Genomic DNA, 19,859 nt, shown 5'->3' with positions numbered 1-19,859 from the left:
AAAACAAAATAAAATAAGGTAAAATATAAATAAAACCAATAATTACTCGCAAATAAAATACTGCATATGACACATCTGCATTCATATAAGGAAAAATACCAGTGCATAGAACTTGAATAATGAAAACTCAAGTGACCTCTACACAATGTAAACAAATACCAGACGAGTGAAAACCCACATTGATGTGTTTAATTCTGCATCTTGTTCAGTTCATGACAGTGACCTTTTCAAACACATCAAAAGAAAAAACAAGTATTTGTTTCCAATTCATTTCATTGTGCTTCAAGTTTGTGTCGCTTATCCCCTCCACTTCACAAGAGTCTTGTTTTCTTTTGCATCTATTGAGAAATTTATCCATACCTTTGTATGATTTTTACTACCTAAAGCTGATCGTGACACAGACCACTGTAATATTTTATACCATGTAGAGATTATATAGTCGCCAACAATAAAAGTCGTTTAAGCCAAGCACAGACATAACGAGATTACAGATAGACATTAGAGGCAGAACTGCACAGTTTACGTGCTTGAATCTGATTACATCAACATTTTCCAATCATCCTCAACGACCGGCAACACTAACTAAAGATTCTGCTTCTGATTCAAATTTGACTCTTTCTGACATTTTCGTCTTGTCTTTATTTGCTGATGAAAGTACATTTCGTCGTTTCTGGCATCATAAATACTTTTATCATCATCTGGTTTTCTTCAATCAAAAATCCTGGTTGACGAATCATTTTTGAATAATCACTAACACTGTTTAGGTCGAATCTCGGTTTTTTGGGGGGTAATGCGGCTGCAGGGGGTGGGCAGTCAGCATACTGGGCCCCTGCATCCGCTGACAGCCACTCGGTGTAATTGGAAAGCCAGATGCCATGGCTCCTTCCCAGTAACACCAGGACTCCGCCTCCAAGGACCGGCGAGGGGGGGCAGCAGGGTAATTCCGGAGGAAGGTCATGGGTATGATTTTTACAGCCTGAGGTTTCATCGCCCCGGATGTTGGGTAGGACCAGGGCAAGGGACCAGGGCGCGACTCAGCGTTATTCCGGCTCTCCTCCTGACGTGGGGAGTCTCGTCGCTAGGGTGCACATTGACACTGACTCTCCAGTAGGTGATGGGGGTCTCGAGCAACAGGAAGAAAGTGTCATTACTGTGAGCTGTCACACGGCAAGAGACAGACCCGGTCTCACACCGAAGGACACATCCTCATCCTATTTAAAAGACGTTCATTAAAAGTTGTCTTTTTTCCCCTCTTCACCCCATCAGTGTGTTCTCCCCCTATCCCTCTCTTCAATTTGAGCAGGTTTCCATGGAGGCCGTTGCCTAGCAACAGGCCAGTCACACACGCACCTGATCCTGTTGACAATGAACTGGGGAGGGAGAAGGGGGGAGGGGCAGGTCCCTCAGCAGACTGCAGCAGGGGGCTGTACTTACTCAACAGCCTCCCCATGTGGAAAAAGGGGTGTGGGAGCCAAGCAAATGAGATGAGTGTACCATCAATGGGGGACAGAAAAAAGGCAAAAGATTTTGGGGAGCCCCCCCCCCCCGTCCGTCACCCTGGGGCATAAAGGGGTGTCTGGGGATTGGATCTCATACCTAGTCCAGCACAATTATTGCCATCATTTTTATGGTGATATTGCTATCTAGAGCAATAGGATGGATACACCCCAGGCGCTAAACCCCCCCCCCCCCCCCCCCCGCCGTGTGCAGCATTTCTACGTGATTCTGCATGGAGTCTCCTGGGCTGAATTCCCAGCAGTATAGGGTGGGCGCGGCTGGAACTGGTGATCCAGAGCCGAGCATGGAGCTGAGTACTGCAGCAGGTTGTGCGTGGAGCCCTGAGGCTTACACACACACACACACACACAGAGACACACAGAGACACACACACACACACACAGAGATAGACACACACACACAGATACACACACACACACAGATACACACACACACACAGATAGACACACGCACACAGACACACACAGATAGACACACACACACAGATAGACACACACAGATACACACACACAGACACACACACACATACTGTACAGACACACACACACGCAGATAGACAGACACACACACACAGATAGACAGACACACACACACAGATAGACACAGATAGACATACACACACACAGATACACACACAGATACACACACAGATAAACACACACACACACAGATACACACAGATACACACACAGATAGACACATACACAGATACACACACAGACACACACACACACAAACACACACAGACACACACACAGATACACACACAGACACACACACACACAGAAACACACACAGATACACACACAGATAGACACATACACAGATACACACACACACACACACACACACAGATACACACAGACACACACACACACCGACACACACACACAGACACACACACAGACACACACACAGACACACACACACAGACACACACACACACAGGGGCTTCACCTCCCATCGGCCGCCAGCGCTTAGTGCAGACGAGATGTTATCTCTCTGCGGGTCACAGTTACTGTCCTCATTTGACTTCGAGAGGGTGGTGGCAGGGTGGGGGGAGGGGGGGTGGAGGGGGGGGAGTTGGGAGGTGCTGACAGTAAGTTGCACAGACCCAGTGCTGAAACAGCAATCCCCACCCCGCCAATCACGCTGCTTTCAGGGAGGGGGTCTACATTGCGTTAGCACCTTCACTAACACATGGCCAAGGTGAGAAGTGGCCCTACCCTGCCCCATCATCACTGCCTTGGGGGGGGGGCAGCTTCCTACAGCTGAGGTTCTCCCCAGTAGCTAGACGTGTGCCTCTGACATGGGACGTGCATCTGTATGAAAGTCTTACGGAATTGGGCCGCATCCTGAAACGGGCCTGTTATTAATCTGCAGTGTTTGCAGAGGTGACCCGGCAGAGGTGACCCGGCAGAGGTGACCCGGCAAACCTGCCACGCTGCCCGCCATCACGTTTCGGGCGGACGGACCCACCTGTCCTCTCACGGCACGTTCACTTTCTGGGAGCAGTGATTAGGGTAATTATGGCAGCAGGTCGCTGTGGTGATCTGGGACGCACTCTGAAAGTGGGGGGGTTTGCTGAGGAGCCCAACCTGAACGGCCCAGCTAACAACTACAGGCTTCTCTCCATGAAAGCGTCTTCGGAGGATGTAGGAACACAGAGAGTCACTGGCTGCTCCCCATAGGTCGGCTTTGCACTCCCCCTGCGTAACTCTCACACTCACGTGTGCCTGACCGCCTCACTCTCGCCATCCTTCTGTGGCCGATTTCCAGGACCGGTCCTCCGCCATAAGGGGTTTCCAACCCAGAAGGGCAGGGGGGCAGAGAGTAAGGGCGTGCAGCCTTCTGCTGTCATGGCAATGAAGGCGAGAGAGAGAGAGAGATGGAGAGAGAGTGGGACTGAGAGGACTAGCATGTAGCTTAATTAGCTTCAGGGGTTTAATTTAAGACCGTGTGTCCGTAGGTTCGCATCGCTGTCTGAATAATCGGGTTCATGGGGGGGGGTCCCTTATTATTATTATTATACCTGGGGGCTGAGCTGATTCTCTGCAAATGCAGAGCGGAAGTAGCCAAAATTACAACTTCCACATCGCAGCTTAAAAAAAACATGTCAGTTCAGAGCAGGAAGTGGGGCTCGTGTCGGCCGGGCGGAACCTCGCACTCACGCATGTTCAGGGTGCCCTCCACATCCTGCCGTTTCACCCTATATTATTATTTATATCAGCTTTTCATTAAGTCGATTCCTCAGAATTGTGTTTCCTGGAGATGTAGAGGAAATGATGCAGGATGGAGGGTGGAATTAGCAGGAAATGACGGCGTCTGGGGTCCTTCTGGATGCCAGTGCCTGTCTGAGCGCTAATGTCGGCGGAGCGATGAAATCTTCACCCTGATTAATCTCCCTCACTTACACTCGTCCGGTTACCTTTTTGTTCTCTGCTCTTAAATGATTTCATAGCAGATTCTTGTCGTCTTTTACATGATTTGCAGCCTCATCGTTGTGCTCTGAAGCTAACAGCAAATAAATGAATGGAATCTGGATACAGTGTCGGAGGGGGAGGGGGCAACATCTGTCGAAAATGCCCCCCAAGTGGATGATACAAGAGACGTGAAATGTCAGAGAGTGTAGCTGAGAGAATTACATGCACGGTGTGTGTGTGTGTGTGGGGGGGGGGGGGGGTTACTAACATGCTGTTTGATGCAGATGGCCTGCCCTCCCCCCCTGCTAACTGGACACTTGGACACTGGTGGGGGGGGGGGGTTTGGGGGGGTAGCCAGTCTTCTCTGTTACTTCTTTTCTTCTTCAACTCAAAGGTAAAGAGAACTGAGACACACAATTCACTGCATACTTCCCCCATCTCTCCACTATTCCCTGCACTGCATTCTCCTTTTATTTATTAAGTATTCACTCACATGTGATGGCAGTGATGTGGCTCAGTGGGTTAGGATGCTGTGCCTGGGATCAGGAGGTTGCTGGTTCAAATTCTATGGTTGACAGAGTGATGTGACTGTTGAGTCCCTGAGTGAGGCCCTTAACTCCTGATTGCTTCAGGGACTGGCTGCTAAATAAATAACATATAAGCCGGCAAGTAGGTTAAGGGTCCAGGAGGTTGTGGGTTCAAATCCTGTGCCTGGCACTGCTACAGGGAGGCTGGCTTACCCTGCTCTCTGTGTTCACGGCTGATGGGTTTGCAGGGAGGGCAAGGGAGTAAATGCCCTGCATAAGGGTACAACAGCAGGGCCCGTCCTTGTGAAGGTTAATGAAATAGATCGATGCAGCAGTTTTCGAAATGGTTTTGCTATTATTTTTAGCCACTGAAACTAGAAAAGGATTTTTCACAGGGCTTGGTCTGTGTCCTTGGTGAATGCCCAGGGCTGTCCTCTTCAGTTCTGATGAGAATGGGGCTGTGTTTCGGGCTGCATGCTATCCCATAATGCTCAGCGAGGGGCTCCATGGCAGTCACCCCTTGTCTGCGCTGAAGGGAGTGCAGATTCATCGTTTCCTGCCAAGGCAGGAGCGCTGTGTTCATCTTAAAGTGATGTCAGCCCTTCTGGCTCTGGGAAGCTCAGTCAGACAGTGGTAGCACTAAGTCACTGGATCTTGTGATTCCCCTGGAGAATCATGTTGGTCTGTTGAACCTTTCAAACAGCTCCCCCCTAGGCCTAAGGCGAGCCCCCCCCCCCCGAATCACAAGCCACCATGTGACTCCAACCGCTACCCTGGCACCCAGTAGGAAGCAGTGGTGATGTTATAAATATTCACAACAGAGAAGCATGACTTCATCGTGGGTGAAGCACCCTGAGCTTTGCAAATAGGCGTCTACATCGAACAAATGTGTCCGCATCAGCTGTTATCAGATTAACGTAGTTTAAATTCAGACAGCGATCTAGAAATATCACAGCGGTATCCATTTTTTAATTACGACTACGACCACGTTACCACTTTAACATCTTATGTTATGGAGATAATTAACCATAGAACAGCTGAAACATTAACTGACTACCATTTATTATCTGTGTTTCAATAATTTTTATTTTCTTGGACTGCATTATAATTTATTTCATTACGCAATAAAATTAGTGCTCTCTCCAGTTTAATTCAGCTAATTGGTTTCTTACTAATTAATTCTCCAAATTATGCCCATTAATATTATGTGAATATTATGTGGAAGCATCTCCCAGGACAGCTGAGGTGATGAAGAGCTCGCTTTTCGGGGATGATTTGGTCCACGTCCACCGAGGAGAGTACATCTTCCAAGCATGGCCCTCCGTTTACCACACTGTTAACTGCAACTTTGTCTGATTAAGATGCGGCGAAGCAGCCGGGATCTGTGACATCAAGCTAGAGGAGCTGAACGGGCCATGATGAGCAGGAGGGTGCTGATGCTGCAACAGCGACCCCAGCGTCTGGATCCGCAGGAGATCAGGGAGTGGGGAGTGGACCGGGAGCGCAGGGGCAGGCAGTGTTGGCGTAGATATGGATGGAGGGCTAGTGGTTGGAGGGGTCAGTTAAGGGGTAGCGGGCCTGTTCTCCTCTCTCCCGCCAGGAGGGGCTTCAGGGGGGAGCAGATGGCCCCATCCCAAACGGCGGCGGCAGTGCTGGGCCGGCTGCGGCCTGCGCCTCTCCCAGCAGGGACAGCCGGGTGGTTTTATGGGCACGCCACACAGTACGTCGGGGGTAAGAGAGCGTGACAGGAAATCGATGACCCCGTTTCCGAGTGAGACGGATGAACTCCAGGGAAGCAGGGGCATGGTTCCCAAGAGAGCGGCGCCACTTAGAGGCGAAGAGCTGAGCAGCCATGAATAGCAGCTCTTCCCCTCCTGTATGGGAGATCCAGAGTCCCCGCAGCCGGCCTTTGAGGGCACTGATCACACAACCTGCTGTTGTTCTCATGCCAGTCGTGTTCCAAGCTCTCCATCCTCTAACTGTTTTTGGGAGCTTTGTCTCTCAGCGATTCGCTCATGGGAGTTTTACGTTTATGTTCTGAGGGCAGAACGAAAAGTCATTGGTTCAGAGAGATGACCAATCAGATTGTAGAGGAGGTGGGTCCAAGCAACTACAGGAGGCGGGACCGACCAATCAGATAAGGGTCCACCCATCACGGGAATCACATGTGTAGCCATGTGATGCTGGGGGCGGTAGCACATTTCTGAAGCTGTGGTCATGCCACACAGAGTCAACATTTAGCAGCTCTGATAAACCACAAAACAGCGGTCAGCTTAGCTAGCTGGCCCGATGCTCTGCGATGTTGCCATGGCGTTCTAGCTGAGGGGACTGGGGGGGCAGGGTGTGGACAGCAGTGGGATGGATGAGGCTGGGGTGAAAGCACACAGCCGCCACACTGCTTCTGTGCACACAGGGACTCCTGCTGAGGGTCACTGTGACACATTTACAGCAAAGCAGTATTTATTTAGTACACAATGCACAGGAATTTAATTCAGGGCGAACCCCAGCTTTGTGACTAGCAGGATAAGTGCTTGGAGGAGGGATGGATGGACAGGTAAACAGGGCAAGCACAACTAAGCATCACACCAGAGTTTAATGCTGTTAAATGAAATCCTCTGTTTCTATAACAACGTTATTTACTGCTACTGCTGCTAGGTAATGTGGTGAAGCACAGTAATCAGTTTTCACACTTGTTTCAAACCTCTTCGCTCTGGGTGTATAACCTTCCTGTTTTTTCTGTTTGGAATTCGGCTAATTGGTTTCAGGGGACTGTGTACATTGCTGCCGCCTCAGACGTGATGTGGACAGATATTAACCCCGACTCCGCACCGCTTTATTTCAATAATACTTATGCCGTCTTGATTAATTTATTTTCACTCGAAGCCTGTTTTGCTGGATGAATTGTCATCAGATCCAGACACATTGCTAATGAATAAAAAGCAAGAATATATGAGTATGGAAACGAGCAGCCTGTTCTCATTATTTCACTGTGAGCTAAGGACTCAGGGCTCATTGCAAGACAGCTGCAGGACAAGTTCCACAAGGCCATTGATTTCAGTGCATATTCCAGTAATGTGAAAGGTCTATTCATAGAGATTACCCAGCATCGTCTGATGTTAATCTGTATAATAAAATGGCTTGTGGCTTTAATGTTCTAAATTTAAAAGGAATATGTTTCATTTTATGAAAGATAACAAGCAGAAGGTGTCTGTGTGAGTTCTAGGGCCCTGTGCTTTAAATCCATCAATCCTCCCGCCGCTTATCAGTATGGGGGGTGCCATCCATCACAGAACACACACACATACAGAGGTTTGTAATTATATCTTTGTGGGGACTCTCCATTCATTTGTATGATGAAAACTCTAATCTCAACATGGCAACCTTAACCCCTACCCAGCCCTAACCTTAACCATAAGTAACCAAACAAACTATGAGACTTTTGGCATTTTTAGTTTCTTGATTACACTCACCGATTTTTATAAAATTGAGGATATTCTTATGGGGACTGAAAAAACAGTTCCCACAACATCAAAATAACTGGTTTTTATCACACTGTGAGGACGTTTGGTCCCCACAACATAAGGTATACCTACACCACACACACACACACAAACACACAAACGCTTTGAATATATCCCATACATCTTTGCATCTATTGTTCTCTTAGAAACCGAGACAGAATTTGATTGAATTGCTCCCCTGAAAATAAAAAAGGCTAATTGGAAGGTCTAAATGCAAATGGGGGGGGGACTGTGGGCAGGGAGGCTCGTCGTGCTTGTAGCCTTTGAAGCAGGACGGCAGGCACCTCTCTGCGTACAAGTGGACCAGGCCTGCATCTCCTTCATGGCTGAAGAACATTTATGTTATTGGGCGCCGCAGATGTGACACCAGAGCATGCTCGCATGGCCTTTCATTAGCTGTGACAGTCATTAAAACATATTTCATACTTTAATCTCATTTTTTACTTTTGATGGAATATCCTTGCTGCTGATTTGGCCATTTAATCTCTTTTGTGTGTGTGTGTGTGTGTGTGTGTGTGTGTGATATGCACTGGCATCCCGTACAAGGTGTAGCCCTGCCCTTTGCACCCTGGGCAGACCCTAAGCTCCCCCACAACCCCCCAGTGGATGGATGGATCTCTTTTATTTTGTTCTCATTGGGGCTGTATTTAACACTCGTCCAATTAGCTTTTGTGAATAGAGCTGGGTGAGAGCAAAAACATGGACTGTCTGGGGGTTCCCGAGGGCCGGGTTAAATAACACTGCCATAAAGGCTGGCTAAACAGTCCCTTTTTTTTAGGGTAAATTCCTATGTTAAGTATTACCCTGGAGCAGTGATTGGCATTGAATCCATCCATTCACCCATCCCACCAAGATTCTGAGTCCGTAGCTTTATCCCTTGAAGCCCAGGGCACAAGACAGATGAATGTATGATTGTATAAATTCCAATCCCATTTTATTTCATGGTTTAGCCAAAGCTTTGATGGCTTACAAGTGCATGCCTGTTTATACAGCTGGATAATGTACTGAAGAAGTTCAGGTTCACTAGATTTTACTGAGCATCTTGAATCATGACCCATGTGTGAAATTTACCCTGCAGGGAGGGAAATACTACATTAACCATAATCCTTGAGTATCATCGAAAGACACAGGAAGTGAATAGTGGCAACAAGTGACCTATGTTCCTCCCTCACCCCCGCAGAGTCGCATGGCAGAGAGTCTCCGGCTCTTTGACTCCATCTGCAACAACAACTGGTTCATCAACACTTCGCTCATCCTCTTCCTCAACAAGAAGGACCTGCTGGCGGAGAAGATCAAGCGGATCCCGCTGACGGTCGGCTTCGCTGACTACAAGGGCCAGAACAGCTATGAGGAGGCGGCCGTCTACATCCAGCGCCAGTTCGAGGACCTGAACCGCAACAAGGAGACCAAGGAAATCTACTCACACTTCACCTGCGCCACCGACACCAGCAACATCCAGTTTGTGTTTGATGCCGTCACCGATGTCATCATCCAGAACAATCTGAAGTACATTGGACTCTGCTAGGACAGGAGCACAGTGGGGGGGAAATGGAATAGCCCCAGCCTGGCCTTGGTGCAGGCAGGTTGATGTGGGGGTGGGGGATCATACTGGTCAAGGGGGGGGGAGTGAAGCAGAGGTTAAACAGTGTCACATGCAGTTGTCCTGTCTGTAAATGAATGTTGGGTTGGTGGAGGCTGACTGGGCTTTGGAGGGGTCAAAGGTCAGGGGTCAGAGTGCTGTCGAAAAGGCAGCCACATGCTGCCTGACCTTTCATCCTGCTGGATGGAGTGGGAGCCGACGACCGTGTGCCCTCCCTGCAGCTCGGGTCATCTCACTAAATCAGTGCTGCCTTACAGAAAAACAGGACTTCTTTTTGTTTAACGTCGGACATCTCGTTTGACTTCAGGTGGCAAAGGAGGACAGGCTGTCATGGTGCACGGGGGAGGGGGGGCAGGTCTGAAGCAGACCTGCAGATGTGACCGCATCCCCCCCCCCCCTATATCCGTGGCAATCCAGAATTAGAGCAGCCGACCGTCGGACACGTATTTGGGTGGAAGGTTACAAAGGATGCTGGGAGATTTTTTTTCTTTTTCAATCCTTTGACCTTTGTTTAATTTTTTTACTTAGATGTGCATCAGACCTGCCTTTTTCAGTTTCATTTTGACTTTCTGTTGTCCTCTTCTAGTGCTTTCCAGCTCATACCAGACAGAAGTGCCAATTTCCACGTCCAGAGGGAGCCACACAAACGTCCCGGAAATCGTTTTTTAATCTGATAAGGCAGGACGGGGGAGGGGGGATGCATGATGTCTTACAGTTGAGACGTTTACCCTTTAATTTGGTTTGTTGTGTTTTACTTTAACAAATTGTCCTGAAGATGTAATATCAGAAAACAAACACTGAATTGTACAGCTGTAATCTGAAAGGTATATATTGGTATTGAGCTTGACAATGAGTATAGACATTGATACTGATGGCAGTATTGTGACACGTTTTGATATTTGGTTTTGGTTCCATCACTGACACCAGTAATAGTATCTGTATAGATGCTGATGCTGAAGACTTTGTCGTTGGTTGTTCATGTACAACGATGAGACTGATGCTGGGTGGGATTTAAAAGGATTTCCTGAAATGATCTAAGAATACTGAAGGCATCACAGGAAAATGGTGTCATTCCAAAACCAAGCATGATAAGATGCAGGGGTTAGGGGTTCGGGATGGGTGGGGGGATAGAGACCAAAACCAAAAATGCTAATGACAAGCATCAACCTTCTATCTCTTAGTGTCGTTCCCGTGGCCATTTTGTGTGATGCCATTTGTGTACAAGAAGGGGAACCGTTCAGGTGTCTTTTCTTCCTGCTGTCCACCAGGGCGGCTCCACCTGCTACTCTGCCAAGCCTCCACAAACAGGGTCACCTTGAGAAATGGTCTAATTAAAAAAGAACAATAATGAATAAAATGAATGATGCAAACATGACTTTACTCTCAGATGTGTTTTTGTGGGCAGTGACACTGCGGACCACGTATGAAGCAGGAAGTTGGAAACAGGAAGCACTCCAGGGTTTCGGCTGCATTTATTTGTTTGTGTTGGTCTTAAACGTTGGATGTCTTCGGAAATTCATAAATCAGTCCATGGTCCATCTTAAATCTATGTTCTAACAAATTAGTTCTGTTTGAGTAAAAATTACCCCTAACAAGGAGCTAGGAGTCAAGTAGATAGAATTCCTCCACAAAGTCAGATCTTCGAGTATCAGTGCTTGGAGTGACCTTAATACAGGGCTGCCAAACGAAAAGCCCATAAAATCAGTCCTATGAACCTCACAGAGGATGGAGAGGAAGTTTTTTGTCCACGATGACCCAAAATTGCATAATTTATGCATAAGGAGGACTTTCAGTTCCCAAGGAGGGACAGACTGGGATGTATAGAAACATACAGGGATGCAGAGGGACAGACGGGGATGTATAGGGACAGACAGGGATGCAGAGGGACAGACAGGGATGCAGAGGGACAGACAGGAATGCATAGGGACAAACAGGGATGTATAGGGACATACAGGGATGCAGAGGGACAGACAGGGATGCAGAGGGACAGACAGGAATGTATAGAGACATTCAGGGATGCAGAGGGACAGACAGGGATGTATAGGGACATACAGGGATGTATAGGGACATTCAGGGATGCAGAGGGACAGACAGGTATGTATAGGGACAGACAGGGATGTATAGGGATGTATAGGGACATAAAGGGATGTATAGGGACAGACAGGGATGTATAGGGATATATAGGGACATATAGGAATGTATAGGGATATACAGGGATGCATGTACCATGTACAGATGTAAAAGGACTAGTGCTAATGATTAATTTCTTAATTATGATCAGTCTCACATACATATATCACAAAATTAGCTAATAATTAACTGTAAACTAGTGCTAGACTAACAGTCTTTATGTGGTGAATTTTGGGAAACCCTGGCCTATACAGTCATGTACATCTCAGATGCATTTTGCAAATTGTTTTTAAGGATGGAAGCCTGACAACCATTGAAAGTGGACTTGGAAGAATCCTCCTTTTAAGGCATTAGCCTTCAATTAAATAAAACAAATATTGCAAGTTACAATATTTTTATCCGATTTATGCTTCCATCTGGCAATTTGTAAACGAAATGAACGGAATAACAATGGTTTCTCGCCATCTCCCTCTGTCAGATTTCCCGTGAGATGCTGTGAATTCCGGGATTCTGTGAAACATCGCAACTGAAGCTCTTGCATTGCCTGCAACCAGAAATGCATATTACAGGTCTCTCTAAAAATCATTGGTCATTCTCCCATTTGTGTATCAAAATACTGCATGCGTTAATGCGACCAAAGAAATAATAAGGCGGTATGGCTTTAAAATGAACACTATGCATTAATGCTTAAAACTTTCCAAGCCTTAATAAGGACATATAGGGATGCTTAGGAATGCAGTAGGAGAAGCAGTGATGTGTACAGAAATACAGTGAAACATAAGGATGCTTCGGGAAAGATGTATATGGACATAAAGGGATACTTATGGATGCCCTTGGAGAAACAGAGATGGATACGCATAAAAACAGAAGCGTGGGAATGCATTGGGAAAAGCAGAGGGGTAGGATATCCAGGGATACTTAGGGATGCATAGGGATTAATAGAGATGTGTACAGCCATTCGGGGATGCATTGGGAGAAGCAGAGATGTGTAAGAACATACAATGATGCATAGGGATGCATTGGAAAAAGCTGAGATGTGTAAGGCCATACAAAGGTGTATAGGGATGCATCAGGATAAGCAGAGATATGTAAAGACATAAAGGAATGCATAGGGATGTATCGGGAAAAGCAGAGATGCATAGGAACAGATGGGATGTATATGACTAGACAGATAGGAACTGGAATGAGTTAGAATACACAGGGATAAGCAGAGATGCATAAGGATGGGCAGGGATACAGAGAGATAGATAAAGATGTACAAGGATGGATGGGATGAACAGACAAGAAGAGATGTGCAGCCCCCCCCCCATCTCCCTGCAGCCTGCATGGGGCATCCTGGCAAGGCTCTACTGGAAGGGAGTTAGGGTCATGGTTATCTGTAGATCCTCCATCTTGAAACTTGGTGGGGGCATCCCTGCATGGTCAATTCAGTGATGTGCCACACGTGCCACATACCTATCTGACCAATACCCCCTCCCCCACCCCCCACTGATGGGCAGCGTTATCATGAGGCTGGAACGCAGTCACATGCCATGAGAAGCGAGCTCACCTGATACAATCGTCCACAGCAAACACCAATAGGGGGGAGACAGTGAAGAAACTGCCGCAGTGGCAGCGGATATGCGCAGTCATGCATTATCAGGGTGGGGGGACAGCTGCAAGGCTTCCTGTTGTCGTTTTGAAATACTGGCTCAGCTTTGGGGATTTTCAATGCCTGCAGATACCGCATCAGCCTGCTACCAAAGGGGAAGGCAGTCAGTTGACATTTCATATCTACACCCCGATCTGCTTCACGCATCAAGTGCTCACTGCACATTAGCTGCAAGGGCCCCGTATGGCATCAAAAAGTGCAGAGATAATATATTAAATGCTGATCTGTGCCACTGGGTCGAACCTGAAATATAACTGCAATCATTTTGACAGTGTGCACTTGTACCACTTTTTTGTCCTTGTTGGGGGTATATAAAGGCTGCAGATCTTTCTGTCCCTATGCTTTTGTCCTCGATAAAATTTATAATAAGCCCAGCATGTAACAATCCTTAAAACTGCATTTGATGATCAATTATAATGAATAATAAAATGTTCCCAGTATAGCTGCACATGTGATATTAAAGTATCGGCCTTCCCTGTCTGTTGATCTGTCCAGCTAACTGGTTTTCTAGTGGAAAAACAACTTCACTTCAGTCATCAAGCTTCAACAAGATAAGTGACAAATCTCCATATTTACTGTTCTTTTTAACATACTGTCACCTTTACTCACATCTGTAAGGAAGGTTATTCAGGAAAAGGCTTTTCAGACACTAAAGGACGTACTGACTAGTAGGGCTTGTAGCTAGATAAGCTGTATATATTGTTACGATGTAATCCAACATCCACCCAACTTCTAAGCACTGAGACAGCTCAGGGTCTGGGGTCAGTCTGGAGCTTATGGCGGGAAAGAGAAGGCAGGGATGGGATTCCAGTCCGTCACAGGGCACATATACTCACAGTCATAGGCAATTCAGAGACACAAAGGGAGTACATGCAAACTCTACACAGACAGGGAGCAGAAGCAGGATTCAGACGCTCAGCCCTGGATCTGCAAGGCCCTGTGCCAACACTCGTAGACATGATACCAGACTTCGATAGGGTAATAAATCATTGGGAGAGCAGCTGTCTGATTGTGCTTGCAGATAAAAGGTACGTGCTGCTGAAATAGAGACATGTGTAAGACCCAGGTTACGTAAGATACTTCAAAACATCCAGGTGCACATGGGCACTGTCTATCTACCACAGGAGATGTTACCGTGAGAACCGAAGAAGCTGAGTCACTGATAAGGAACCTGACGATGAGGAAGGAAAGGATGAGGATAATTACAGGTCTAACTTAGAAGGGAGATTAGGGCAGGTCTAGGCTGGTATGTGGGTGAGTTAAAAATAGAGCCCCGTTTGGTAATCCCAGAAACATTTGTTCGGCAACTAATTGGCAGAAGTAAATGCTTACGGTTCAACCAATCCCCTGTGAGAATGACAGGGGCCATTCAGTCAGAAAAGACCTTGGTGACCTATGTTAATCGCACAGCGAAAGCACATTACATGTACTTTGGTGATAACCTGGACTCCGTATAGATCAATATATTTTTACTCTGTTAATCTGTCATAGGAAAAAAAATCTTAGCAAGGTTTGCAATTTTAATTTTATTCCTTTTATAAACTATCTAATTTATGGATAAAAAATAGTTTAAAGTTTACCTCCACTGCTTTTACATGAGCACTGCATGCGTTTTCCGAGACAATCGTAATCATTTTCATCCTTGCCATTTACATCGCACAAAGACGAGTTTGTGGGAAATTTATGAAATCCTTTTTTGTTTTATAAATACCCCAATATTTATTACAACAAAAACACACTGCTAGGACAGCATGCTATATACGGTAAATACTTTTTCATTTCTTGTCATACCATCTGGATCTTTTTGTTGTATATGTTCTTACTACCAAATCGCAACTGTACAGCAAAAGAACATTACCTGCACTTTGATGGTAACCAGGACTCTGTTTAGATCATGGTGGTGATGGGCAGAGAAATGGAAAGTTCAGTTTCAAAAAGTACAAATCCAGTCCACGTTTTTCCCCCAACCAACCACTTGAGTATTCTGTGACTGTGACTCTTTATGCTCAACTGTTTGGTTGAAACAAAACCTTGGTCTGGATTTGTATTTTCTGGATCTGAACTTTCCACCTCTGGTGATGGGGACCTGTGCATGTGCTCTGGGCTTCTTCTGTTTCTCGCCCCCTCCAGCTGCCCCCTCCCTGTTTCCCCCGTTCGCTCCCTTGGCTTGCCCTCTCTAATCCGTAAATCCTGTGAAATGTGTCAGGTGGAAAGAGGCTGCTTTGATCAGGCTTTAGTATCAGGCCGGTTTCCAGCACAGCCACTCCCATGGGGCCCATTTCCTTGTGCCTGACAGGGACCAACCTCAGTGGACCCAGCCCCTGCACGACCTCAAGGCAGGACACCAAGAGATCCTTCTCAGTCATTATAATTAACTTTCATTAACACCGTTTTCTCACATTTACAGCCCAGCTGTGTTACCGCATGCACCGTTTTACCGGCGCTGAGTGAGGGCTACCGGTGCTGAGTGAGGGCTAACGGTGCTGAGTGAGGGCAACCGGTGCTGAGTGAGGGCTAAAGGTGCTGAGTGAGGGCTAAAGGTGCTGAGTGAGGGCTAAAGGTGCAGAGTGAGGGCTAAAGGTGCTGAGTGAGGGCTAACGGTGCTGAGTGAGGGCAACCGGTGCTGAGTGAGGGCTAATGGCGCTGAGTGAGGGCTAACGGCGCTGAGTGAGGGCTAAAGGTGCAGAGTGAGGGCTAAAGGTGCTGAGTGAGGGCTAACGGTGCTGAGTGAGGGCAACCGGTGCTGAGTGAGGGCTAAAGGTGCAGAGTGAGGGCTAAAGGTGCTGAGTGAGGGCTAACGGTGCTGAGTGAGGGCAACCGGTGCTGAGTGAGGGCTAACGGCGCTGAGTGAGGGCTAACGGCGCTGAGTGAGGGCTAACGGCGCTGAGTGAGGGCTAAAGGTGCAGAGTGAGGGCTAAAGGTGCTGAGTGAGGGCTAACGGTGCTGAGTGAGGGCAACCGGTGCTGAGTGAGGGCTAACGGTGCTGAGTGAGGGCAACCGGCGCTGAGTGAGGGCTACCGGCGCTGAGTGAGGGCTAACGGCGCTGAGTGAGGGCAACCGGTGCTGAGTGAGGGCTAACGGTGCTGAGTGAGGGCAACCGGTGCTGAGTGAGGGCTAACGGTGCTGAGTGAGGGCTAAAGGTGCTGAGTGAGGGCTAAAGGTGCTGAGTGAGGGCTAACGGTGCTGAGTGAGGGCAACCGGCGCTGAGTGAGGGCTACCGGCGCTGAGTGAGGGCTACCGGTGCTGAGTGAGGGCTAACGGTGCTGAGTGAGGGCTACCGGTGCTGAGTGAGGGCTAACGGTGCTGAGTGAGGGCAACCGGTGCTGAGTGAGGGCTAAAGGTGCTGAGTGAGGGCTAAAGGTGCAGAGTGAGGGCTAAAGGTGCTGAGTGAGGGCTAACGGTGCTGAGTGAGGGCAACCGGTGCTGAGTGAGGGCTAACGGCGCTGAGTGAGGGCTAACGGCGCTGAGTGAGGGCTAACGGCGCTGAGTGAGGGCTAAAGGTGCAGAGTGAGGGCTAAAGGTGCTGAGTGAGGGCTAACGGTGCTGAGTGAGGGCAACCGGTGCTGAGTGAGGGCTAACGGTGCTGAGTGAGGGCAACCGGCGCTGAGTGAGGGCTACCGGCGCTGAGTGAGGGCTAACGGCGCTGAGTGAGGGCAACCGGTGCTGAGTGAGGGCTAACGGTGCTGAGTGAGGGCAACCGGTGCTGAGTGAGGGCTAACGGTGCTGAGTGAGGGCTAAAGGTGCAGAGTGAGGGCTAAAGGTGCTGAGTGAGGGCTAAAGGTGCTGAGTGAGGGCTAACGGCGCTGAGTGAGGGCAACCGGCGCTGAGTGAGGGCTACCGGCGCTGAGTGAGGGCTACCGGCGCTGAGTGAGGGCGACCGGCACAGTCACAGTCCAAAATTCTCTCTCCCCCCCCCGACAGCTGGCGTGATCACTGCTGAGGATTTGTTTTGCTTCCAAACCGAGGCCGATTAACACGGATTACAATTTTACATCGTCAGTCACAGCTGGATTCTCATTAAAGCAATCCACACAAACACAGCATCTAAATCCACATCCTCGGCAGCTCAACCCTGAACACGTTTAATGGGGTGAGAGTGACAATTATAGAAAAAAAAAATTAAATGGGCAACATTTAAAATGGCAAAGTGTTCGGCCTCTGAGTCTGAGCTTCCATCGTGCATCTCACTGCCGGCTCTAAGTGTCAGCCAGTTCTGGTTCCCCTGATCAGGTTGTTGCTGGTTCAAGCTCACTGTATGAGATAAACACAGAGTAGTTTAACAAACACAGGCTGTTTGGTCAACACTGCTGTGTTGGGAGTAATGTGTGTGATATAAGACATCCTTCCAGTCACTAGGCCAGAACGGGCTGTTATTTTGGGTCTAATACCATGTCTCCATGTGAAGTTCACAATAATGGACTAATGGAGGTACATTTATTATAGAAATGCTTTGTACCTATTAAGTCTTAGTACAGAATTTCCATTGCTTATTGAGTAATCAATCAGGATTAGTAGTGAAGGAATTAAGTTAGAATATGCAACTTATCTCGGTGCATCAAGTAGGCATGATATACACTACTGTATATGAAAAATATTAGGACACCTGGTCATTACACCTGCAGGAACTTTTATGACATCCCATTCTAAATATGGAGATGGTCCCCCCTTTGCAGCTATAACAGCTGCTACTCTCCTGGGAAGGCTTTCCACGAGATTATTGAGTGTGTCTGTGGGAATTTTCATCCAAGAAGAGCATTTGTGAGCTCAGGCACTGATGTTGGATGTGAAGGCCTGGCTCACAATCTCCATTCTAGCTCACCCCAAAGGAGTTCGATGGGGTTGAGTTCAGGGTTCTGTGTGGGCCAGTCAAAAACATCAAGCAATTATGGTACAACATTTTATATTGGCGTCTTTAAGTAATAAATGTATCCATAAGACCATAGCAAAAGTTGTACCAGCAGAAACCAACACAGCAAATCAATGTGATCACTGTTATGCCAGCCTTTGATGTACAGAAAAACAACAGATCTGAAGAGGCCTCATACGCCCTAGGAGGTCCGGAGGAGAGAGTATGGTACACATTTTAAAGTTGGCACAATGGCGCCATCTGGTGAAGCTCTTTCAGAAAATAACTTCCAGCTACATAAACCTGTCTTAAATAATCATCTTTTGTCCTTCCTGCTTGGGGCCACATGACCCTGATCCAACAAATCGTCAAACAAATCCAGACACTGGGCTGACAGTAATGTCACAATAGATCCAGGATTCTGCCACAGTCTTGCAGTGGTGTTGAATGACGGTGATTAAGGAGAGCTCTGGTGTAGTACCCGTGAATCGGGTATGTAATTTGAAGTGTCTAAGGAAAAAAAACTCTGCTCTAGAAATTAATTAACACATTGTTAGCAAACATGAGCTAAATAAAGCTTAGTTTATTAGTTTATGGGCTGTGGTGGGCGTGGCTAAATATTTGGAGTCGTTATCTTGATTGTCACTTGAAGTGAAAACAATGTCGAGGGTTCAGCCTGTCAGGATCTCACAGACTGAGATGCCATCCTTCAAGTAAGACTTCAGAAGCAGCTTCAATGGCTGTTAGCAGAAAAGAGCGACTTTAATCAAAGTCCATAGTTGCACATGAAGGTCACGTTGTTTTATGCAAAGTCAGGCAAGTACAAAGAAACAGCATTAAAAATGAGAAACATTTACATTAAAAAAACTAGATTTATTTTAGTGCTCTTTTTTTCCCAGCAATAAAGCAACCACAATGAAAGAGAAGTGTGTTATCTATGCCTTTGAAAAGGTCTCGTTCCACATCCGTCGGGGGATCTGGTGGAACAGTGTTTCTCAACCCAGTCGTCAGCGAACCCCAGCCAGTCCACGTTTTTGCTCCCTCCCAGCTCCCAGCCAATAAGGAACACCAAATAGCTGGTACAGGTGCGCTGGGAGCTGGGAGGGAGCAAAAACGTGGACTGGCTGGGGTTCGCTGAGGACTGGGTTGAGAAACACTGTGGTAGAAGAAGTCACTGTGGCAGGGAGACGCATTAAGAGGTGCTGGCCATTATTCCAATAAAGAACAACTAACTGCTAACGGCGAAATTTACTTAATAAAAGTGAAGCTGACATGTTTGTAAGAAAGCAAGTAAATAAGTAAACTATTTTTTAAGCACCTTTCACAGGCAAAGCAGTCACAAAGCGTTGCAAAAAACTAAGATGCATAAAACAAAAAACGAATAAAACCTATTAAAAAGAGACAACACATAACAAAACACGGTTACACAGGATTGACTCACATTGTACCAAAAGCTTGAGAAAAAAGGTAAGTTTTAAGCTGCCCTTTAAAACCTTCACTAGAATCTGCAAGACGCAACGATGGAGCAAGATCATTCCATAATCCTGGGGCGACAACTTGAAATGCCCGTGTTTTAAGTCTTGTTAGAGGAACAGCAATAAGTCCTTAATCAGAGGACCTTAGAACATGACCAGCCACATAGG

At 47.2% G+C, this 19,859-nt stretch overlaps 1 protein-coding gene across 5 annotated transcripts in view; it reads left to right on the top strand.

The window, feature by feature from the left end:
* LOC111842240 (guanine nucleotide-binding protein G(z) subunit alpha-like) overlaps positions 1–10,964 on the top strand; it is a 30,388-nt gene extending 19,424 nt beyond the window's left edge. For all 5 annotated transcript variants that reach the window (XM_023808657.2, XM_072714244.1, XM_072714246.1 and 2 more), the window contains one exon: positions 9,170–10,964. In XM_023808657.2, coding sequence (XP_023664425.1) covers positions 9,170–9,514 — 345 coding nt within the window. In that variant the 3' untranslated portion in view covers positions 9,515–10,964. The remainder of the gene's footprint in view (positions 1–9,169) is intronic.
* The last annotated feature ends 8,895 nt before the right edge of the window (positions 10,965–19,859 follow it).

This window comes from Paramormyrops kingsleyae, chromosome 7 (genome assembly GCF_048594095.1).
Source record: "Paramormyrops kingsleyae isolate MSU_618 chromosome 7, PKINGS_0.4, whole genome shotgun sequence".
Classification (NCBI taxonomy): domain Eukaryota; kingdom Metazoa; phylum Chordata; class Actinopteri; order Osteoglossiformes; family Mormyridae; genus Paramormyrops; species Paramormyrops kingsleyae.
Note: the sequence above shows the minus strand (reverse complement) of the source record. Positions and strands in the feature narration are given on the sequence as shown.